General features: G+C 42.1%; 1 protein-coding gene across 7 annotated transcripts in view; it reads right to left on the reverse strand.

The window, feature by feature from the left end:
- The window catches only part of TCF20 (transcription factor 20), a 119,859-nt gene that overhangs the window by 8,210 nt on the left and 86,998 nt on the right, over positions 1-24,651 (reverse strand). For all 7 annotated transcript variants that reach the window (XM_083844846.1, XM_083844845.1, XM_083844840.1 and 4 more), the window contains 2 exons: positions 6,720-6,813; positions 131-180 (listed from right to left, as the gene is read on the reverse strand). In XM_083844846.1, the coding sequence (XP_083700972.1) occupies positions 131-180; positions 6,720-6,813 (144 nt within the window). The remainder of the gene's footprint in view (positions 1-130; positions 181-6,719; positions 6,814-24,651) is intronic.

The raw sequence follows: 24,651 nt of genomic DNA on the forward strand, positions 1-24,651 counted from the left end.
CATCACAGAAGAATTCATCTAAAAGCATCTCTGACTATAGATGTTATCCAGGTATGAAATTACTAAAACAAATTTAGATACCAGAAGAGGGCAGCAAAAAAGCAGGTCTAATACAGGAGAAGATTCTTACCTTGTGCTTGGGGCACCTCACTGAGAAATTCTCTTCGTTTAGTAAACAATCTAGGGGAGGAGAAGACAGCAATTTATTATATTTTTAATAAAAAACAACTTGAATAATACATCGCATGTTAGTCTTCCTTCTCAGGTATACATTTTTATTTTAAACATCTTTTTTAGGAAGACTGTCTTACTAGCAGGTTTGTCCCTGCCACCCCTTAAGTTTTAGCAAATAAAATTACTAAACCCCCCAAGTGACAATGTCGCCTGGATGACCAAGCCAAGTCCAAGCATCCCCAGTCTCCCTACTCCTCTGCATCAGAGAGGAATCACAATAGCAAGTCCACAAATCCTGTACCCCAGCCCCCTTCACCCAGTCCAGCCTTCCTTGCTACAGCACAAGGAAGACAGGCACATTCATCCGATCTGAACAGACAATCCCTGCCTTATACTTGGTAGGAAAATCGCTGCCTTTCAGCCTCACCCCAAGGCCCTGCCAACACTGGGGCAGAAGGGGTGTGCGTCTCTAGCTATGGCTGTATATGATAGTTTATTTGCAATCCCAAATCCTGGTGATCAGTTTACGCTTTGACGCTACGCCTGGTAGTCAGGTCACTCATGCTGCTCTTGGATCTGCTTCCACGATTTGTGTATGTGAAGCTTCTATGATCTAAGAAATAGCTTAATTAATGATTTAACCCTATTACAGAAACGGGGCACCTATGCAGAAGCACTTCTTTAGGAAGGAATTACACAGTATGCTAGCCCACGGAACATTTCTTTGTGGGCAGTGGCAGTGCAGGTGTTGCCTCCCCTCTCACCCTCCTGCTCAGACGACACCTCCAAGAGCTGCGGGGGCAGCAGCAGTGCCCGCAGCAGCAGCACCGCTGTCCGACTCTGCCTCTTGCCCTGTGGCTTCCAGGCTGCCTGTACTTCCCCCTCACAGCCAAGTCGAAGAGCAGCAGCACCCTGCCGAGGGAATTCAGCTGCCTTCCCTGGGCACCCTGAACTGCACTGCAGGGGCACCTCTTAACTCGCCCACACTTCTCACATCGTTTTTTGCAGTCGCCTCACGAACCAAAGGCAGGCTGACCCGACAGCACGAGAATGCAGCAAGGTGCTTACAGCCGCCCGTCTTCTCCGACCTACCCAAAGAGCTAGCAAGGAAAGAAGCGCAATGGTAAATAAAACGTGCTAATTTAAAACGCTCTTAAGTATGTAGCATAACCAGCGCTACCTGCTGTTTCAATCTGCTGGAAGAGTTTAGCAGACAGCAGGAGACTGCAACTAAAGCTTGAGGGAAAAGCTTTCTAGACACCCAAGCTTTGGCAGAGCATCTCGCCGCTATGAAATGCTTATGTTTCAACATGAGTGCCTCTGGCCTGAATCAAAGGGAAACAGCATGCACTGGGCTAAGTTACTTGAGAGATTTTAGCAAGGAAGAGTGAAACCCTTAATCCTGCCATGGATAACGATTTTGAATGCGGTATTAGCAAGTAACACGAAATAAAATAAATTGTCTTGTTTTAAGGGCAGGAATCATACATTTAGACTACATCCTGAATTATCACTGCATAATACATAATCAAAAATATACAGAGCAGCGATCAAAAATATAAACAGTACGTTAGAATAGCATTTTTTTTCTTTCTTGGAAATCCAACAGTGGTAGTGAATGCACTTCTCTATCTCGTCAATCAGAAAGGAAGGTCGTACGAGGATCAGGAATAAAAGCCAGTTACCTTGTACCTCATGCCTGATCTGAGTATAGAGCTCTATTTCTTATTACGTCTGGCATTTTTGTTGCAACAACCAATAGAGGACCTAATTAATGACAATTTTTTGTTTCTCTTAAGGACAACTGTGAGAAATAGCTCACTAGAAAACCAGCTGAATAACTGAGGCAGCAGAACTTGTTCATCGTTACCAAGCTGGCTTGGATTTCAGTTAGCAAGTATTTTATATCACAGATTACAATTCACCATGAAGTCATCAGGCACATTGCTATGATCAGCTCATCGTGGCAGAAAGGGAAAAAGAACAGAGGCTCGTCCTTGTTTGTACAGATTTTTCTCCATAAAGTAGTCAGGGAAAACCTAAAACATTTTTAATAGAAGCAGTTTTTCTTCTGCAAGCTTCACACTTTGTCTCACCCTCTGTGTTCTCCTTGTTACTCATCTTTAATGATACTTGTGAAGACGCAGGATTTCTGCTCTCTGAAAATTCATTTTATTTTGCTGCTAGTCTTTTCCTAATTTACTATTTTAAAAATAATTGTGTTCCTGATACTCCCTACCATAGATGCTGTGGGGGTAAGCGCGCCGCAACAGTCCGGATCTGACTCCAGGTGGGGAGGAAGAAGCAGAGGGAGCAGATACAAAATTTCAGAAAACAAAGATCCTGTTTCCATGGAGACATCCCTAGGACTAAGTTATCTAGAGATATCACAGGCTCTTCATAAATTTGGACAGACGCAAGCCAAACACAGACGACGTTAACCGCAGCCATTTCCATATAAAAATTATTTAAGTGGCACTACTCATCTTGATTTTTATGGAAATGGCTAGCAGGAGTCCTCTTGCACAGAAGCACGCCCTATATTGCCAAAGATTATTTTGTATGAAAGGAGATTAAAAGGAAGGCTGAATCGGGATATACACAAGCATCCATATGTACAAACGGGAGGCTCAGGGAGCCGCATGCCTCGCATAGCAGCCAATTAGCAGCAGTGGCACAAAACCTGGCTCCTCACCAGGGCCAGCGCCAAGCCAGAGCCCAGGTCGTGCCGCAGGGCCCGCCTCCAGCATTGCAAGGAGCTGAAGCATTTGGAGGTATTTCACCGAAAATATACTGCCTTTTAGATGGGGAACAGTAGCTGTCAGGGCGCTAGCTTCTAATCCACAGGAATGCAAAGGTAAAGACATTTCGGCTCAGTGCAACTGCCTAGGAATCCGACACGCATCTTTAGGCCCAGCTATGGCACGGTCACACTTCCAGGGCTGACAGAGTAACTCTGTCAAACACTAAGTGCTTATGACCTGACATACCCTAAAAAGCACTCCAGGAAGTGTTTTCTGTGGTTTTTTTTTTTTTCCCTAAGGTACATAAGAAGTCATACATAGTCTAAAGGCCTAAGAGCCCTTGTAAATGGCCGCATAAAGTTTTGAGGCCTCAGAACCAGATCCTCAGTAAAGCAAGCGGGGCTCCAGCCTTCCTAGCAGGACAGTGGACTTCAAAGAAAACTACCACAGAGCTGAAGGAACTTGAGAATTATCTATATTTGATTCACTACAGGAAAGACAGCAGCACTGCATAACCAGTAAAAAGGGTTTATAGGCAGGCAGCAGAGTGAGGCAAGAGAAAAGACTGCTGATCTGCTTCTCCAGGAGGCCTGCATCTTGTGCCTGGGCATAAATGAAAATCATATCCTTTTCCATATAACTTTCTTATTTCTTTTATACAGATTTACTGGAAGAGCAGCTATAGATTAAGACAGCTTGATTATTCCCATAGATAAAAACAACTGCAAGCTAGGTCTTTACTGTCATACCAGCAGACTGAGATTTTCAACGCTGAGAATCTGCTTCAAGCTGGGCTCTTTTGTTTGTTTTGGTTGAAACCTCAGCTAAAGCAGTCTAACCATTTCCTTCAAACTTTCTTGGAAAAAGTTATTCTGCCCATGTCAAACATCCCAGCAAACTTTGTCTGACAGACTCTAACAAACTCTGACTTGCAACAGGATCTGAATTTTAGCTAAGGCATTCTCTTGCCAACTTAACACAAAGTCAGCAAACGCAACCCTCCGCAAGGAGGTAAAGGGATTTTGATTTGCACATCTTCAGGAGAGGTTTCTTAGATTTTAGTAGCTAAATCCCTTGAAAATTCCACCCAATGTGCTTTTGATTGGGGATGAGCAAGTCGTATCTGTAAATGAACCTGTGGCCTCAGATTTAGGCACCAGAACCCAAAGCTGTGAAGCTGTCAGGGCCTTTTGAGGCCTGTGCAGCCTGAAGGAAGGAGGCAACCATTTCAAAACTGCGAGGCACTAGGTCTGGAAGGCAAAAAGGCTAGCGGTAAGGGAAATTTGGGGCAGGAGAAAGAGTGGAGCACTCGTCTAGCAGAAGTTAGGAGCAGGGATGAGTGGAAACAGAAGCATGCGATCGAGGAGGGGAGGGGAAAGGAGGCGAGGGGAAAGGAGAAAGCCAGAAGTCCTTGTTCTCAGTAAATCATACTGTTCCTGGACTGAAACCAGAGTTCCACAAGTTTTACCATTCCTCTGCTATTCTTTAAGTATGCTGGTGAAACTCACAGCCAAAGTATCCCGTCTCCATGCAGCTCCAGCCCACCAAGTGGCTTGCGATTTATTCCTGCCATATTACTCAAAGCAGGGAAATTAGCTTGGAATGGTGCCCTCTGACAGATGGCCACATGACAATGCGATGTCTCATGACAAAATTTCAAGTACAAGAAAACGAAGCAAGCATAGCCTTGGAACTTGAATACAAAAAGCTACTCCAAAAAAAAACAAACCTCAGAGGTTGCAATGTCGAGACAAATGTTAGGAGATGACAAATTTAATGTAGCCCACTTCAATGTAGCAAATGGTAGACATATTATACTACGTTTAACATGGATTTAATACAGATTTAATAGTATGGATTTAAGAGTATGACTATACACTATTTTTTCCACGGAACACTGCCTCTTCTGTGCATGACACAGAACTGCTCTTGGGAATCAGTCATGATTGTTCAGTAAATTTGTCATCTGGAGGATCCTACTGCATTTGCTGAAGTGGAGTAGCTTTAATGAGGAAGGTAATATCTGAAGAAAAAGGACAATATCTTAAGTTTGATACCTGTATTTAGAACACAGAAAATGCTACATACTGTACACAAAAATTCAAATTAAGCATCTCGAACTATTGGGCATGTTCTCTATAATTTATTTTGTGTTTTCATGGCATTGAAAAGGCCATGTCACAAACCAGAAACAAACTACTAAATGCAGTATGAATGCAAATATGATGATTCTCTATCTCAGATGTACAAGTTTGTTAACGTTCACAAAACTCTTTGGCATGATGGACAAGAACATTAGAGAATTCCCCAGCTCTACTTTCAGAACTGAGATGGAATCTTACGCAGTAAATTAAATACAGAGTCACACAAACATCAAGTATAACGTAATGTTCATTAATTGAGTTCCCCTTCAACCTATGAGCTAAGGTAGAGCCCTATGGAAAAATAAATCTTTAATTAGGTGATTGCTATCTTATAAGATACATTCCTAAGATAACAACGTTAAACTTGCAAGGACAGCCTTATTTCTGGCATTTTTTAGCATGTGATTTTTGCAACCTGAACAACGTTTCTGTAACACTGTATTTCATGTAAAATCAAGCCTTCTCCATCTCTACTGTGAGAATAGTAGTATTCCACTGCTATATTAATTGCATTAAATACACTTCTATTGGAATAAAATGTGCTCCGTTAGGGTGGGATTTCACAGCCAGAAGTGCAATGTAGTCATTCAGCAGCGATCATACCTACTTCATTTCCTATCTACTAACATTTGAAAAACAGCATAAAATAGGTGGAGCCGCTGTGGAAGTGGGATAACGAACGGGAAGCTTGCAATTATATGTCAGACAAGAGACACAACCTTGAATCCTTACCTCCTTGATACTAAACTAAGTTTTGTATGATAAAAGTGAGATGCAGAGTACTGGAATAGTGGGACACTATTCTAAACTGGGATTTTTTACCCAAGAATGTGCGTCCATGGAAAACTTTCACTCTTGATCAAAAAATGCTAACTCATAAGCCTAGGCTCATAGCTAGAAATAATTTAAAACTCACAGTAATTTTTGTCAATTCTTGTGAGACACTTTAAGTAGCAGTCCTTTCTACCTTCTCCTTGTGTCTCAAAAGGTGAGAACTTGCAGAGAACTGCACAATCCAAACCTTTCACTCTATTTTAATTTCTAGACTTCTAATAACAACATTCCAAGGAAGCTTTTCTCCTGCAAACAACTATCTTGTCTTCTCTAGAACCTGTGTTTGTATGAGGTGAACAATACATTCCTAAAGCAAATGTACTCACAGAACCCCAAACTCCTCCTCTAAACACTGAATAAAAGGAGCAAATTCTGCAAATGCATACCATCCAAGCTGTTAGCTTCCACAATAATAAAAATTGGACCTACTCAACAGACTGGCTGAAATGCTTGTAAGGAGGGAGAGAAGGAAGGCTGTGCTGCAAGTGGTACTGAAGTTTCTACAAACGTTTTGCACTTGAAGTCACTATAATGCCTATCTATACAAGTTTAACTCTGAAAGAGGGAAAATGTCTTTCTGGTTGCTTGCATCCTTTTACAGTTTTTTTCAGCCAGTTCTCACATTGCAGCCACTTTTCAGTTGCTGTAGCTGCATTCTGCAAAAGCAGGCTTTTTCTGCACTTTCAGGTAGATTCCTTTTCATTATGAGTTCCATCCTGTCCCAGCGCGTTACTGTACACTGTTTATCTGATGCCATTCTTCATCATTTCTGTTACTGCATTTTCATAGTTAGAAATGTAGTTAGCGTGTCATTTCTTCTTACCTGCATCGATGGCACATGGGTAATGGTATCGGAAGGAGCAGCCTTTGTTGTAGCAGCCTAAGGTGGCTCCCGGTTCCTGGCAATGGGAACATTTCTGAAAGGGAAACCAAGAAATGGCAATGAAGACTGTAACGAGCTCTCCAAAAATCCCCGTTTTCCTGGGAATGTTATCAACCACATTCCAGCACAAATTTCTCAAGTATCACAATGTCAGACTGTGTCTTTACACACCACAGAAAGAAAGGCCTATTGAATAAAGGCAACATAAGCTGTTTCAAACGAAACTTTTCAGCTGTGCTTTAACCAGGCAAGATACACCAACTGTTCAAACCAACCGTTCAGAAAGAACTTGAAAACACTTCTCTCAAATCCATTTCACTGAGCCATGTTTCAGTACCTGACAATGACATCAGTGTTAAAAGTGGCAAAGAGCATTTACGAATCTATAGTAGCTTTAAAATGAAAATTAGCACGACAGCAAATGATTTAGAAGACACCATTAGCATAAAAGTAATTTGGTCACATCGGTTTCATTATCACTAGCAGTCCAGTTGAACCTTTTTTCATATGTGATCAAAAAAGGTTTACATGGAGCACGGGAAGATGCCATCAAGGTAAAATACCTCACCGTCACAGAAATGGCACATCTCCCAACAAATGCTCGCAGTGCCAGAGATGCTCGTACATTTATTTTCAGAGTAGTAAAGCTCATCTGATGAACGTGTTCAATTTCCATTACTTAAATCCTATCATCTCAACTGGTCAATGATGTATTTGATCATATTATCAGACAGATGTGAATGCGGCAGAATGAAAGCCACTCACCCATTTACTTCATCCCAAATGACTTTATGGAATAGGCCCATAGTATATCTCATTCAGACAGCAACTTTTTCGATTGAATGTATCTGGTGAGTGATTTTCATCAACTCATCTAAGATTCTGATGAAAGCTGATTTCTGACAGCTTGACATTTTTCAAGAAAACAAAGTCACATCTGGCAGAAGGCTGAGAGACCACTCTTATCTGTAAACTAAAATGCAAAAAGACTACTGACAGAAAAATATCACCTACAGCAACTTCTTAGTTATACCTAAGAGACACAGGAATCTGGACTTTGCCGATAAATGTGACCAACACAACAAGGCCTTGTACTACCGGTACAATTCACCTTCAGTTCAGGCTATGAAAAGCTGCCTTTGGTCACTGACTACACACAGACAGATGACGACATGATCTAAAATCTTTCTTTCTGCTGGAAAAGCTAGCGTAAAACTACATGTACCCCATCGACACTATCAGCAAGTACAGCAGGCAGAACAGACGTGCTCAAACCAGCAGCATGCCTGGCACTGCACAAAAGCGGAGTTTCTCTACCATTCGAGCAGCCTCAGATGCCAAGGTGGCCACATGGGCTCGACCACACTTCTTCGCATCCCTGACGTACGTGCACATGGCAGCAGAGGTCTGCAGAACAGACGTGGCCGAAGATGACAGCCCCAGAGAAATCCCTCAGTCCAAATAAACAGGGCTTTCGTTACAGCATTTCAAAAAAGTACTAAGAATATCTGACAGTCGCTGCTCTCCCTACTCTTCTGTGGTCTGCAGACAGCGATGACTGTAGTTTGTATTTCAATGATTGAACGAGGATGAAAGCAAAATTAGCTCCAGCCATAAACCAGGTGGCCCTCTTCAAATCAAAGCAGATGCAACTAGCAGGAAAGCTTGTGAGGCATCACTTCTCATGACACGTACAACTCCAGTCTTGAATGCTGCCTTCTCTTCTCAGTTACGCCAAAGCGTTTTGAGCCTGATCTTCAACATTCCCTATTATATCGCGTGTATCTTCTAAGCAGCAAACGCGTATCATGACAAACTACTTCAGTATTTTAACGTAAGGAAAGTGCCCCCAAGGCTTAGAAAGAGGCACCCAGGCAGCTTATTTTTGCCTGTCAGAACACGAAAGCTAGTTTCTAAACATTAAAACAAAAAAAAAGTCTAAACCAATAGTTAAATATACACCAAAACGCATGGACCTCTAGCCAAACTGCTCTGTAATTCACTCTCTCGTGGGAGTAAAACCAAGTTTCATGTATAGAAAATGTCTTTTCCTGGCTATGAAATCAACCCTAGAAGAATATGTACTGGCAATAGTCCCAGGTTCACCTATGCCAAGTATTCACAAAGTGCAGCTTGAGGAGCTCTGAATGGGAGCTCTTTACCTGGACACGCTATTCTCTCTCTGAGCTGTGGCTGCCGAAGATTAATTATTCTAACAGGCCAGAGCCCAAATTGACTATTCTTTTTGAACACAGATATGAATTTCTAGTTTTGTTCCTCAGAGGCATTCTGTCCTCCCCACTTTATCCAGTCTTTGAAGTACCATCACGCTGCTGCAACAGAAGAGGTCATTCTTCCCTGGAACACCGTGTCCTGTACAGAACAGTCAATAAGAGCAGAAGAGCTACAACAGCGGAGATTAAACTGCAGCTGTGTAAAATATTTCTTATAACTAAAAAGGCATGTCATAAGAGCGCGCTGTGTGATACAGCTGAAAACAAAAAGACCCCCAGCAACATTTTTGACACTTTTCCAAATGTTAATTTAGTCTTTGAACTAATTCTTTATTGCATCTAGCGTGGTTCGTCTTGCCATTCTGAAACCTGCCGCAGAAACGCAACTGGCAGATTGGGGAATTTTAAGAGCGCCTGTAGTGCTCAGCTGAGAACAGGCACAGAATATTTTCACTCTGGCTGCAGTTTGGACTGGCTAGGCAGGAAAAGTGGGGAGTTAAGACGCGCGAAGACGAGCATCGAGCCTTTATTTCCTTTTTTTTTCAACCTGCCTGACCAACTAGATTATTACCAAGGTTACCTGCAGCTACGCCCACGACAGCAATTCCCCAGTGGACTGCAATACCATCGACTGCTCAAGGCAGAGATCATCTGCTGCTGCTGGCTCCCCTGCTGCTGAACAAGTCTCCATTCTGGCAGATGCTTCTGCTTTTCACAAGCCACTGACAGTCTAATGGCCCCATTTCTTCTACCTCCTGGGACCCCCGACCATCTGCTTCTTTCAGGGGAAGCTGGGGGAACCACATACACAATAACTACTCTTTTCTTTCGAGTTCTTCCTTCTTGACACGCCACAGACTGACTGAACAAAGCAGATACCCTACGAAGTCGTATGGTGCTAAAACAACTTACGAGTCTATCACTTAACCTTTGAAAGAGATGATAATAACGTAATGCCACATGGTTTCCAACTATCTCCAGAAACAAGGCAGAATATAGTGATGAAAAACTTTCTAGCTGGTTTCAGCCTTCTTTTGCAAGACGTTATTGCTGTGTCTTGAAAAAGATGCATAGCTCCTGTCAGTACCTTTTGAGGCTTTGGCCAGAAGCTTATCCTTACCTATTTATGTTTCAAGAACAAATAAATAAAAGAGGAACACTACAATTAGAAACCGATCTAAAACCAAAATAAAATCATGGAGTTTCATACATGAAATAAGTAAATTGGGCTTAACGACCGCTGATCGCCCTCCTTGGTCCATGAGCACATTTCCACCCAAACCCCACCATCCTGCAGCCATTCACCAGCAGATGGTAGCAGCCTGCTTGTCACTTGTACAGGAATTATAGCATTCTTAGCCAGGGAAACAGCACTCAGGCTCTCATGGGAAGAGAAATTCCTTTTGCTCAGTAAGCAGCCTGCTTAACCTCCCCTGCTTGACAGAGCTGAAGGCTGGTACTTGGAGCGCGCTCCCAATGGGAGGTGCCAATGGGTAGCAATCATTGCCAGGCATCTAATCAACTCCTGGCTTCAATTTAAAAAAAAAAAAAAAAGAGAAAGAAAGAAGAAAAAGACCACACAGTGAAGATTGATTCTGAGGTCCTATCTCCACAATTCATCTCTGGCCACAAGGCACATACATCTCACTTAGAATAGGCTGGAGAGACTGAAAAGTGCCATTTAGAAGAGCCACTCCATCCCTTGAACTAAATTATCAATAGTATTAACGCCAGATACATTGTCTCTACTCCTCCATGCTATTAGCAGCCCATTTCTTCCTCGTTACAGCTCATCCTTCTCTGTCCACCGAAATGAAGCAACACCCAACCTGGAAGTGGGAGCAGCAGGGGGACAGCTACCACAGCCCTAGGAGTGTGCTCTGATTCATTCAAAACACTAAAACCTCCTCTAGCTGCACTCCTTTTGTTCCAAGGTTTTTTGCTTTTTGTTTTGTTTGTTGGGTTTTTTTTGGCCATACATGCTCCTCCATTACTACAAGTAATAAGAGTAAGCTCTTCTGACAGCACACTGTTCTCAATAAAATAAAGAGAGGTGTGCGTGTTGGGTACCATTCTTTGCCTCCCTCAGGGCTGCAGCAGAAGTCGTTCCCAGCTCCACGTCGGTGCAGCAACACGTCCCGAGCCACCCAACCTCTCTGCTCCTGGCCGAGCACTGGGACGAGCTCCCAGCACCACGCGGCTGTGTCCCAGAGGCAATGACCAGCGCCTGCCCAACGCTCGCAGACATCCACACCAGATGCTACTGTGTCATGTTTTTGACTGTCTATAACCCTAGAAGGTTCTTCTTGCCCACTGGTTGCTTCTTTCAGTTTCTTACCAGCATGCAGGTCTCCTGATTACCTCCCTCCAGAATGCCTCTTCTTCCTTTGCTCTCTCTTTTCTTCCCTTTTCCTTCGCTTTGCTTTCTAGGTATCTCCTTATTTTTCCCCTTCCTACATGCCAGTGTCAGGAATAAATACATGAAATAAAAAGGAAAGCAACAACTAAAGGTCACTTAAAAAGAAAAGCCAGCAAAAGAAAAGAGGAAAAAAAAAAACCACACGTGGCATTAATTATACAGGTGTAAGTCTTCACTTCACACAAATTTTCCATACTCTCTCCTTGATCTGTTTAAATCCTATGCTTTCAGGAAAACAACTGCTCCTGTAGAAGAGCACAGCACAAACTCAGCTAGAAGGTAGGGTGGCTTTCAGAGCCGGCCATGTCGGAAGGAGGAGAGCTGCCGGCTCCTTGGCGCGCAGCAGCTGGCAGGCCAGCAGAGGACTCGGCTGCGGCTTCCAGGCGAAAGGGCACCAGAAGCAGCAGGCAGCCACCTTCCCTTTCCTGGAAAGCAGGACACGGAGAGACGACTTGCTGCAACGAGCCACGAGGAAAAGCTGAAAAATCTTTGTTACCGCACACGGTATGAGAAGTACTGTTTGCTAAAAGAGAAAGGAAAAAGATTTTGGAAGGCTGCTGTTAAAAGGGACTGGGATGGAAAAAGGCGGGGGGCTGACGTTTTTAGGAAGTAGGAGAGGAGAACAGCATTTTCACTCTGATATACAGACACTGGTTAATGAAAAAAATTGCTTTTGGGATTGGGGCTAGAGATAACAACCACTACTAAAGGATACTGAATTATTAGTTTCCATTTCCTGTAAAGCAATTTAAGTTCTCCAAAGAACAGGCACAAAATATCAGAAAAATGAATCCTGCAATTAAAAAGAAGAAAAAAAAAATCCTTCGCACTTGCACTATTAAAAGGTATCTCCTGCCAATGATGACATGCTCGTGTAGCAAGCAAATCAACTAACAACAAAGAAATAATCACTGACGTAGGATTGGGCAGCTATCTCAAATTCAAGAAACTAAGGACTAATTTAGATTTCAAGATTTCAGCAAAGGGACAAATCAATGATCTGGAAGATGCCATCACTGTGCTATAAAGCTGCAGCAGGAAACACAGAAAAGAGTCAGAACTGCAGTGCTGCATGGGCTGCTGAAGCACAAAGGGAAGCTGCAGCTCAAAATGGATGGCATGGAAAAAAAAAAGAAATACAAAAACTAAAAATGTCTTAAAAAAGGGAAATCCTATTCAAAACACATAAAACCGATTAAAGCGATTAAAGTACAGCAGAAGCACTTCAAATGCACAAAGAACAGAGCTGTATTTCCCTCAACTTGAAGGGAAAGTAGCAAGAACAGAAATAAATTGTTAGTTTTGACAAGGAATGGGTTTGTCAGCAAAAATTTCTAAGGTTCTATGCAGACACCTAGGCCATTCAACCGTATTCCTAACAAATGTCAAAAGGGGACTGAACAAGAAGGTGACAAAACTTGCAAACTTTGACAATGTATCCAAGGTAGTTAAATCTCACTGTTGGTAAAGAGCTGCAAAAAGATCTCACAGTGCTGGGTAAAATGATAAAATGGAGATGAAACTTAAATGTTGATAAGTGCAAAGTGATACACATGGGGAAAAATATTTTCACCTATACATATACATGATGGTAGACTCTAAATTAGCTGTTACTACTCGTGAGAAGGCATTAGGAGCCATCCTACACAGAAACATCACGCAGTCCTTGCATCCACAGAAAAGACAGTCAGAATATACAAAGTTATTAGGGACAGAAATTGATAACGAAAGCAAAATCTTCATTATGTTTATGTTTATTACACTTGTAGTATCCTGATATCCTGAATATTGTGTGTGGTTCTTGTCACCCTATCAACAAAGGAATATGACAGATCAGGAAAATAAAAACAACAGAAAGACCACAGAGATAACTAGGAACATAAAGTGCTTCCACATGAGATGAGACTAAGTATTTTAGAGAAGAGGTAAGAGAAATGGCACTGAGATCTACATGTCAAATATGGTGGGCACAAGGGAATGATTTTAGCTGTTTCCAAAGAAGAAGAGCAAAGAACGAGACCATCAGGCTGCAGGTTTAAATTTTAAAATAAATCCACTTTTCTACGGAACAACTAATTAGACCACAAGGCTCCCTGCCAAAGGCTGCTGCACTGGCCAAAAGATAAGCAAGTTCAAAAACAGTTTAGACAAATTCCTCAAGGATAGGTATGCCACTGTCTGTTAAACACAGCGATCTGAAGGAGAGTAAGCGAAAGCTGTGGCTGCTGAAGGCAGGGGGAAAACACCTAAATACCACTGTGAACACACCTGGTTTACGACACACCTCTGAAGATAACTGCTCCTGGCCACTGCTGGAGATGGGATACCACAACACGTACTTTTGTACCTGCCCAGAACGGCACTTCTTTTGCAGGCCAAGAGATTTGGTTGTGAAATTCCACAAAAACAGCAAAAAAATGTGCTTATTAGGAGTGCAGGCCCCCAACAGCATACTGTGAGGTTACAAGCTCTTAAGACTTCAGTCTTGCCTCCAGAGCAGGAAGGCCAAGCCAAACTGTAATGCTATATGAAAGGGCTGAAATTTGATCTAAGCAATGAGTTCATGTTCAGCACTCCAAGCAAGCCTAAGTGTTTCATTCACTTGGTAGAGTGATCAAAGGCTTACATGTGCATGAATACACTCCAGGAGATGAGACCGGTGAAAGGTTGAGAAATCACGGAAGATGAGGAACCCTCTCCGCCTCCCAAACAATGAAAAGAGGGAAAAAAAAACAAACAAACAAAATAAGGACCGGGCGTAACCAAACTAGAACTGAGTTCAGATATTTCAAGAATAAACCGAAGGTTAACTTGAACAGATTCAGCAAAATTAACAAAAACTGCTAACTTAAAATGGTAATGGAAAAGCACGTTTAATTTTAAATTAAGCAGGCTGAGCACACCCCTTTGTAGCCAATACATTTCGTATTTTAAAAGGAATATTAATAGACAGACCAGCAGGTCCAAGAAGACCAGAAATGCCTAAGTCTTGTTTCCTTTGACGACAAAGAGCCACCCTGAACAAGAGAAACATTTCAGACAACCACTTACAAGTAAAGGGATTTGAATTTGCTAAAGCGTGCAAGTCTGTCTAAAAAAATTATACAGTTTATGTTATCTTGGCTATTCATTTGGGGATTTAAATGTGCAACAATAAGTGCAATTTAGCTTAGAAAAGGTCTGAAAGATAGAAAAGGAGACTTAAAAGAGGAAAAAAATTCAACTGTTCAAGCAGTGATTATGCGATAAGGCGACACACGGGTGCAGGAACAGCATACTCAGCAACAGAGAGCGTTCACTCCATTTGGATTTTCTGCCAGTACTAGATTTCTTTCCCAACCACCCTGGGCACTGATTACGGGAAATATCTAAATACGTGGTCAATCCCTATTTAGCACAAGGTCTGACTAATGCAATCTAAACCAGCAGCACACAGTTGCCTTAAAACAAAGCAATGCCACCGCCATAAAGGAAGAGTTTGTGGATAAATCAAATAATTACCAAAAACCCTCCCCCACAAAGCAATACCTTTCTATAAAATGGTTGGAATGACATAAAAGAGTTTTTTGGTGTTTTTTTTTTTAATGACAATCAAGAAAACCCAACAAACTCAACTTTAAGTTTATATATTTGAGGAATTTGTTTTCAAGAGGCAATCTGCGTGATGGAACCAGATTTTCTCCAGCCGAACAAAAAATGGATGCTTACTGTTTATGAAGAATTGAATAGTTCAGTTGGAAGGGACCTACGAGGATCATCAGGCCCAACTGCCCGACCACTTGAGAGCTAACCAAAAGTTAAAGCACGTTACTGAGGGCATTGGTCAAATGCCTCGTGAACACCGACAGGCACGGGGCATCAACCACCTTGCTAGGGAGCCTGTTCCAGTGTCTGACCACCCTTAAAACAAAGGCTCAAAGGACAAAGGTCTAATTCATTAAGTTATTAGTGGCAGTGGACTCACTACTAACAAAAGTAAAAGCTTAACAGATAATAAAACGCTTCTGAGCAAGGCAAACTGTAAATGGGAAAGATTTTGACAAGATAGCAAATACCTGTGCAACCTGGCAGCAACAAGGGTGCAGAACAAGTCCACCCCTGCTAACGATTCAAAGGCTTGCAACATCACACAGAAATAAAGCAATCGTCATTATTTGTAATAATCTCTGCAAGCCTTCATCAGAAACAAAGCCCTACTGTGCAAGACGCTTCTGCCATACAGAGTGAAATGCTGGCGGATGCAAAGGGATGAAACGGGAACGATGAGACTGAGCCAGCGGCGCTGGGCAGAGACTGTCAGAGCAGCAGGCAAGGCACATCCAATTCTTCCGCAGAAATGCCTGAAAAGGAGGGCTTTGAAGTGACGTACGAAGGCAAACCAAGGTAAGCACCCAGCTTTTTAATAGTGAGGAACTTCATTTAGGAAATTAAAAACATAAATAGGATGCCCTGGAAGTAGGTCCTAAATCCTTGAAACCAAAAGACGACAAACGAGCAGGAGGCAGGCAGCTACGGCAATGACGAGTAGCTTGCTTGAGGCACGCGAAAAGAGGAAGCCTGCAGCAAATAAAACTGCGACTCTGTGGTTGAAGAGAGCACGACGAGAAGCCGGCAGGTCCTCCAGAAGGCTGCTGAAGCGGCAGCTATGGGCGGTGCTGCCCCGAGAAGGGGGTGAGCAAAATGCAAAGCGCACACTGAGGTCCGCTGGTGGCTGCTGCCCAGGAAAATCAGCTGAAGATGAGCAGCAACAGCAGGGGAGGTGAGCCCAAGGGAAGTGGAGAAGGTGGAAGGACAAATGTTCAGGAGGCCGGACATCACCCATTAGTGGCGTGCTGTCAGGTAACACATCAGTGTTAAAAAAAAAAAAGGGAAAAAAAAGTTGGAAGCAGCTCGTGAACTTGAGCAATAGATATTCAGCCACAGTTCGGGAAAACTAAGCAGGTCAGTAACACACGCTGATAAAAAGACCTTAGATATAGAGGAGGTGTCCTATATTTAAAAAAAAAAAAAAAGAAGAAAAAAAAGACTGCTGGCCAAAATTCTGAATGGGTTTAAAGAGGAATATGTTATTTCACTATCCAATAATCAACAGCAAAAAAAGGACAAACCACAAAGATAGATCAAACTGCCCATTACAATAACAACTACTTTTCATGAATTCTAAAGTGTGTTTATTTTAAAATATCTAGGAGCAGCTGGCTTGCCAAGGCAGAAAAGCTTCGTACGAACTAGTAGCAGTTCAGAAGCGGCAGCAAATATAAATAGCAGCCGAAGCCCAAGGCCGGATGGCATTCCAGCTGGTGTTACAAAGCAGCTGAGGAGGTATCAATCAGCGCTTTCCTTAAAGGACAGGCTTAATGTCGTTCTACCGGGGGAAGAACTTCCTCTGCCTAAGGATTCAGGAGCTATGCTCTTCTTCCCAGAGCTGAGAGAAGAAATTAAAAAATTAATGAAGATCTTTTGGGCTCAGGCCACTGCTGAGTCATGATAAAGGCTATTTGCATGATCTATTTGCAAGCTACAGCTTCAGGTTTTATAAATTCAGATCAATCTGCACTAAGATAAGAAGGACCGGTATGAACTATAGAGTACTAGAAATAAGTCACTGTGCAAGATCAAGAAGAAATTTCATTTTCAGCTGAGGCAGAAATAGAAAGATAAAGGCATTCTTCTTTTGTTTTTAGTTTATTTTACACAGGCACACCCTCCTCTCACTTCTTATTCCTACATCTTCTGAGGGCTCTAACCCAAAAGCAGAAGTGTAAGGCAGCAGCGAAGTCTTCTTTGTTCAACAGCTTCAGAGACTCAGAATGGAAAATTCTTCTTTGGGCATTCCCCTGCAAGTTATTTGTCCAGAAAACTGAGTTTGCTGGTAACTTGGTTAAAACTCCTGTTCCCCAGGAACCACCCCTGCGTATTTCTGCTGAGGAAGAGTACCGTGTGGCATCACTAAAGAATCCTTATTCCCCCAGTCACAACGTGTGACACTTCAAAAGGTAGAGTAGTTAAATTTAAGTATGGGAGTAAAGAAGGCAGCAAAAGCTCACGGAACAGCTTCATAAACCTATGCTGGGGGTATTGGAATTATTCTAATATAATGTAAACAATCTCCTAAAATTAACATTAAAAATGTTGGTGTTCTGGAAAGCATTGGTTATGCTTCGTGTCAACCTTGAAATTTTAGCAATAAGTTTAACTTGGAGTCCTTCCTCCAGAAAACATTTAACATTTAAATTTAATAATGAATAGATGTATGGTGCCAGCACATTCAAGCTAGGATTTTCAGCATTTTAACTTCCTACTAGAAAAGAGAAAACTAGCAAAACATTTTTATCTTCCATGGACCTGAATCTTAAACGATACATGAACAGATTCTAAAGTGACTAACTTCCTCTCATTACATCTACGCAACTGAAACATGCAAGCTCGTATCAGCTCCCTAATCTTGCAATTTAATTATGAGTATCTGCCCATTTAGGAACATATCATACTTTAAATTTTCCAAGCACCCTACAAGTCTGTCTTGATGCTCACAGAATGACTGTTTTTAAGTCCTGTTTTACACAGTAATTAACTGACTTGTCAAAGGCCACAGTGGGAATTTTTGACAGTACAGGCACGGGGTTTGAAAGGACCATAGCTCTCAGAACTGAACTCAAGCACACAAAGTCGCCTTCCTCCCATTTTTTAAGTTTCATATTGAACGGCAGTATCCTTTGGTGGAAGTCCCCATTTCAGAGATTCGTGCCATGTTACCCTCCTCCTTTTTCTCTCCCTTAGTAAGAATTCTTCCCTGAAGCTGCACACTCACCTTTCAGCATCAGTAACTTTCTCAAACTTTGCGAGCTTGAGTCCTCAGTGAGCAGAAAGCAAGGAAGGTGCGAGAAGAGTTGTGGTTACCAACAGCACAGTCCAAAGCACCAACAGAGCCATGTTTTGCCAAGGAGAACAAGACAAATACGCACCTGAATTATACCTACTTAAGTGCAAATCAGAAGAAAACATGCAAGGAGCAAGAAATGGAAAAAAAAAGTCATTGGTAGATGATGACTGCAACTGTGTTTTTAACTATAACCTTTATTTTTCTCAGCTAGAAGGAAAGCTTTGGACATGGACATCAATTAGTTGGCTGAGATGAGATGTACGTATTTATGCTACGATTGGTTGTGCAACTAGACCTCAGAAGAGGTACACGCTCTACCTACCTTTACTAATTAGCTCAGGTGCTGACAAAGACCGCAGAGCTCGCTCTGGGTGTGCTTTGCTGCTTCGGTATTTGTCTCGGGTGTGGCTGCCATCGTACGCTAAGTCCTGTGCTTACCCAAAGTTCAGCAAGGCTGAAGAGAACTTCAGTCTATCTGCATGATCTGGTCACAACCCCAACGCTGCTGGAATTTCTCAAAAGAAATGGCAGCTATTTTAGCCCTTTTAACTGAAGAAAAAGGACTGCTTTAGGTTATTCTGGCTGGCAAATCAGGCTTTTCCCTGTATCCACACCGACGGTAAGAGCCAAAAGCTGGTTTGGCCAACAAAAATTTGCTTGACAGAAGCGCGTGTGTGTGGAGTTTGCTGGCCAGATCATCTACCTGCACTAGTTCAGGCTGAGAGCAGTAGTGCTGGTGGAAGGGAAGGCTGCGGGGAAAAAAGAATGGCTCCTAACAAGTGTAGCATGGAGCAGGCTTAAGTTACCACTGTACTTCATCTTCACAGCTGCTCCAGTGAGGCATCTGAAGGGCTTTATCAAGGATGCTCTTCTCTCTTTTGTACCTCTAAAAGCCAAGCAGCCTTGACCTGTTGCTATATTCCCACTACCCCCATTTTTACTCCCTTATCTTATTCCCCACCCCACGCTCATCTTTCACTAACTTTGTGCACTGTGAAGCATCGAGGACTGCTGCTGTAGTAAACGTAGGAATTGCATCAAGATTAAGCAAGGGATTTTGAAAAAGTTTTTAGTTGTAGTCATAGCCCAGGCATTGACATCTCCAAACCTGTAGGAGGAGAAGCCAGCATGACTGAGAGCACAATTTGGAACTTCAAGAGGCTTTCCGATGAGGAGGATTGTTTGAAAAGTGCCCTAGCTGAGGACAAACCCACAGCCAGTCGTCGTATCTCAGGTCCCTGCTGCACTGTTTGGGCAATCTGCCCATCTTCCTGCTCCTGTCTCGGCTCAGCACTGCAGCAGGAACGAGCTGTTGAGGGGAACCAGCACCACAACTCACATCCCCCACATTCCCCAAGCAACTTTGAGCCCCTAGCTCCAGCTACATGCCTTCTCACCATGGCTCAATCCACTTGTGCTCAACCATTGCCTTAGCAATACAAGACTGCTGTTAAATGCTAATTGCTTACTAATGAAAACTAATCATCATGCAATTAAACTTTAATCACTAAGCAGCTGGCTGAGATCCAATCCATAACAATGAAGGCTCATTAATAACTTTTTCAGAGTGCTCTATCCATGAAGACTACCCTGTACTTCACAGAGTCCATGCATGTGTATGAAATTCTGATGGAAAAATATTTCTATTACTAAAAAAAAAACCACAACACCAAAATAAAGCACCCAGATCACAGTTTAAGAAGAGCATAGTTTAAGTGAGAAGTATGGTTTTAAGATGCAGGGAACCCTGACTCCATTCCTGGCTTCCTCATTAATAACCCCAGGCAAGATTTGCGGTACAGACAAAAACTCTTCTGATTCTTGTCTCTTCAGAGTATTCGTTCTTCAAGGCAAAAATGCCTTCTGAGTTTTAATTTTCCTACAGTTTCCACAATTATTACATGAATCATTACATGAATCCTCATCATAGTTCAGTTTTGCTTTTACTCCTCTTTCTACCTTAAGAGAAATTAATCTCACCTCTTTCAGAAAACAATTCTCTAATTAAATACTGGTATTAAAAATAATGGGAAGAGATGATAATTATTCTTTACAAAGATAAAAGTTTTAAAATTGCTCTCCGTATTACATTTTTAAAAAATCTCACACCTCTTTCCAAAAGTTTCTCAGTTTTGACCTAGACCCTTCCCATCCCAGTCCGGCTACAGCACGAAGCATCATGGTTCTGTAGCCAGCTTTTTAAGAATTTGAGTTGCTTTGTAGTGGTTGAAGAACTTTCTTTTATTCTGAATAGGAAAACATTTGTATAGTTGAAGCATTGTTTTTTGCTTACTCAGAGATCAGAGAATTCACGATAACATTTTTAAAGTAAAATTGAGAGTCTAAAATGTTTTATTTAAATATATGATTACAAAAGATAGAATGTATTTCTAATAACCCGTACAATATTTTGTAATGGAAACGCATGAATTTTTACCTTCAAAAATTATTTTTTTAATCTCTTGGGTCAGTTTGATTAAAAAGAAATATATTTCTTTCCAAAATCAGGAAAAATATTTTGAGAAATCTTCATTTTTGCCTAGCTATGATTAGATATAGGCTACTAGAAAAATGGAGGTGTAGAACAGAATAAGCTTCTGAAGTTCTTGCATGTCCTTCAACACCTATATCTTAGTAGCATTCTTTTAACGATGGTAAGGGGATACAGCTCAAGAGACTACCATCTGGAATCATTCAAGTTAAAAAAAATTTAGTTCATTAAGTTAAAACAAAAACACCAACAGCACAACAACCCTCCTCCCCGATTTTTGGAAATCTTGCAACCTTTTTGCCAGCACAGCTTAAAAAGATTCAGGCTAAAAAAAAAAAGATGCATAAATGGATTGTATTCACTCATTATTGAGAATTTAACAAGAGTTTGGCAACTTAAATCAGACAAAAGGGATTGTGTGAGCCAGGCAAAAAGCTCTGAAGCTTTGTTTAGAAATCTTCTGCACAGAGAAGGCCCATACACATTTGGAAGAGCTTCTTAGGAGTTAAAGTTACTTAAATGTATTTTTAGGTGAAAATTGTACATAGAGTTCAAGGATCCCTGATGCTTTATAGAAAGGCCACAACTGTGGAATAAGCAAGCTGCATTTTACATACAAAAGTTTCCAATGCTCCTGGCTACAGCTAATGTAAGCAGTTAAACATCCCATTCTTTCCCAGTGCTCTATTGTTAGTAAATCTCTTCCCTGCTTTCCTCACTCCACACGCTAGACAAACAGTGGAATAGAAAAAACACGTGTCAGCAGCTGTAATGCCCACACCTCATGATAGACTAATGGCAAAGGAGGCAGCTGAACACACGCAGAAATGACTTCCCTGTACTTACCCTTTATCTTCTCTGCCCCCACACAAAAGGCTGATAAAGGAGAAGTCTTTCCTCTCTTCCTAATGTCATCCTTACACGAGACCTTGAGCAAAACATGCTTCCTGCCACCTACAAGCCATGGTCACCAACACGCTGCATCAATTTTACTCAATTTCTACTTGTGATAAAGCCAAGGAAAGCAAGCTTTATCTCCCCAGCATAATTAATGGCTTTCAATCACTTGAGATATTGAAATATATGCATTAGAAACGTAAATGTAGATTCTGCCTGCTCACCTCCTTGGCAGCTGAGGATTGTGATACCAATACACGGAGCTGCTGTGAGCTCCGGAGCACCGTAGCACTACTCATTCACACCTCCAGGTCCCTACCAGAGGCAGGCAGCGAACTGAGATACAACAGGGGCTCCTACCAGGCTCTCATCTCTGTGGTGGCACACACTCACAGACCAGGAGTCATGACAGCACAGACAGTTTCAGTAGCGCAGCAGATGGCAATGCTTTTCTGAGAAAACCGAATCAGAAATGCATTATTCAGCCTGTCTTTCAGAATTTCTGCTCTACCAGAAATTTCGTGCTTCCGTATTTTTGTAGCGCTGCAGAAGAATACTAAGGACCCTACCATTTCTTGAGGACTGAAAAGAAATGCTAGGCTAATTGTACTAAGGGCTGATCTTCAAGAAAAAAGAGCACGTTTTCAGTTGAGCCAACTGGGTGTTCAGACACTGTCCATCAAAGAAAACCAAGAACTTGATCACTCCAAGGGTAATTGTGGAAGGTGCCTAGAGATTCTGTGGCACTCCTCGCTTGTGGGGTTAAAGCGCACTAAAAGCTGTTGACAGAGAGATAGGCAATGTCCTCAGTCCACCCCTTTTTCAACCACTGCTAGCAGGTAGCTTTTACATTTGTTACTGGTTTCCCTTATTTCACAGCGGAAAATTAACAAGCTCCAGTGTCACTTCTTCCTCCTCTGGAAATTTCTCCTTAATATTACAAGTCTGGGTGTAAGAAACACAGGTTTTCCTTCCTGTGTTTGTCAGGCACGTGGCCTTTGAAGCAGCAGATTATTATTTCAGCTGAACCCTGACTTGATGCCGAACTTCACTTGATAGGCTTTTGGCAAGGAAAAATTAAGAAAAAAAAAAACCACGTCAGGTGCTGCACATTTTTCTTCTTTAAAAAGAAGGATAATGAGTAAGAGGTCAACATTCATCTCCCAACACTCAGAAACAGTAGCACTGTGGGAGTACAACACTTCTTAGTAGTGGTGCCAGTTTTATGTTATGGCTAAACGGAGATCTCATGGTTACAGCCACCAGGGAAAAGGCCCTCACCAGTCAGGGACAGCAAATGCGGTCCAGAGAGTAAGCGGATGGAGATGGCTGACCTGGCAGGACAGACAGGGGTGTGGGATCCGTCTTCTGATCGATTAGCTAGCTAAAACATAAAAATAAAAGCAATAAAAACCAAAAACCACCAATGGGGAAACATGCGATTGGTAGATCTGGCACAAGGGAAATGGCGGGAGGGAGCAGCTTTCAAGGAGGATGAAGCAGGATCACCCCTCTTGGCAGCAGCTCTCCTCTAGCCTGCCTTGGGGATAGCAGAGCACACCTGCGCCCAGTGAGACGTTCAAAATGAAACCGGCACCTTCAGACTCCTGGCACTACACCACGAAGGTTTCTGGGACTAGGAACTGGTTTGCTTTGTTTTGCCAGCAGTAGCTCACCTTCCGCAGTTTTCTCGGTTCATACGTGTTCCCTAGCTTAGGCATCTGATTACCAAGCAGTTAGGAACCTTTTAAAAGCAATTACTTACAGCACATAGGAACATTTTGGTCAGGTTTTGGTTTCCAAAACCTGGGAATATAAATAGCTTAATGCCCAGTGATGCCTCTAAGGGACCTTTCTTTACCCAACTTACAACTAGGGTCCTGAAAGGCAGAGGTAAAGATGAGAAAATGGTTCTATGAAAGCAACAGAGTAAACTAAGTTATTATACGCAGGCAATCCTTATTCCTTTATGGCACAGATTTCCACAGACAGATGCTCTGGGAGATCAGCTAGCACGAGTTTGAAGTGATCAAGAACAACTTTCTGTGTAAAACCAGATGCTGTTCTCTGGGAAATCTGGAAAGCCTATATAAACCTATCTCCAGCCCCACACACTAACAAAGGCATGCTGAACGTGAGCCAGAAGGTTCAAGGACTTCCTTCTACATATGAGGATTAAAAGATTCCTCAAGATGGGATTGAGCAGAGATTGACTAGAAAAGCATTAGATTCTTTAGACTTTTTAATACGGGGATAAACAAGTTTTCCTTTCAGAGCACTGGCGGCAGAACCAAGAGCTAGATTTACATTCATCAAGGTCAATTCAGACAGTGATGGCAGAGGGGAAACACCTAGAACCAATACCTGTGCTAGGTCAGAGCCTTTGCCTTAAGAAAAAAAAAGGGGTTTTATAAAAAAGAATCCAAGCCACAGCATACCACCTCCTGGTGAACAGCCTTTTAGAAAGCAACAGTAAAACTCACTCTCTCCTTGGGCTCTGCAACTCAATGTGTAACCCAAAGAACCTTCTTAGAGTTGTTTTTCTCTTTACCTACAGCTGCTTAAATTTAATGCTGAGAACAGAAACCATCAATTCTTATGAACAGTAAATCTGCTGAGGGCTACAAAGTGGCTTGGTAATTTTGCCAGTTTCAAAGGTAACCAAAATTTCATCTTGCAACAGTTTCTCACGAGTAGGAAAACAAAGAAAAGATGATCAAGGCAAGAAACTGTTCTTTACTGTTCTTTAATTTATCTATAGCAAAGGGCACACCACTGTTAGATTTCCGTATTTATAAGTGCAAAGAGATGGCTTGACATGACTGTAAGAAGAGACACCCCCAAAAAATCCCTATAGGAAGAATATGGATATCCTGTATCTTACCAGATAGGGCCAGGAATCTTTAATATCCTTAAATATTCTCAAATCTTGTGCAGGAATAGAAGCC

The sequence above is a fragment of the Anser anser genome (genome assembly GCF_964211835.1).
Source record: "Anser anser genome assembly, chromosome: 1".
Taxonomy (NCBI): Eukaryota; Metazoa; Chordata; class Aves; order Anseriformes; family Anatidae; genus Anser; species Anser anser.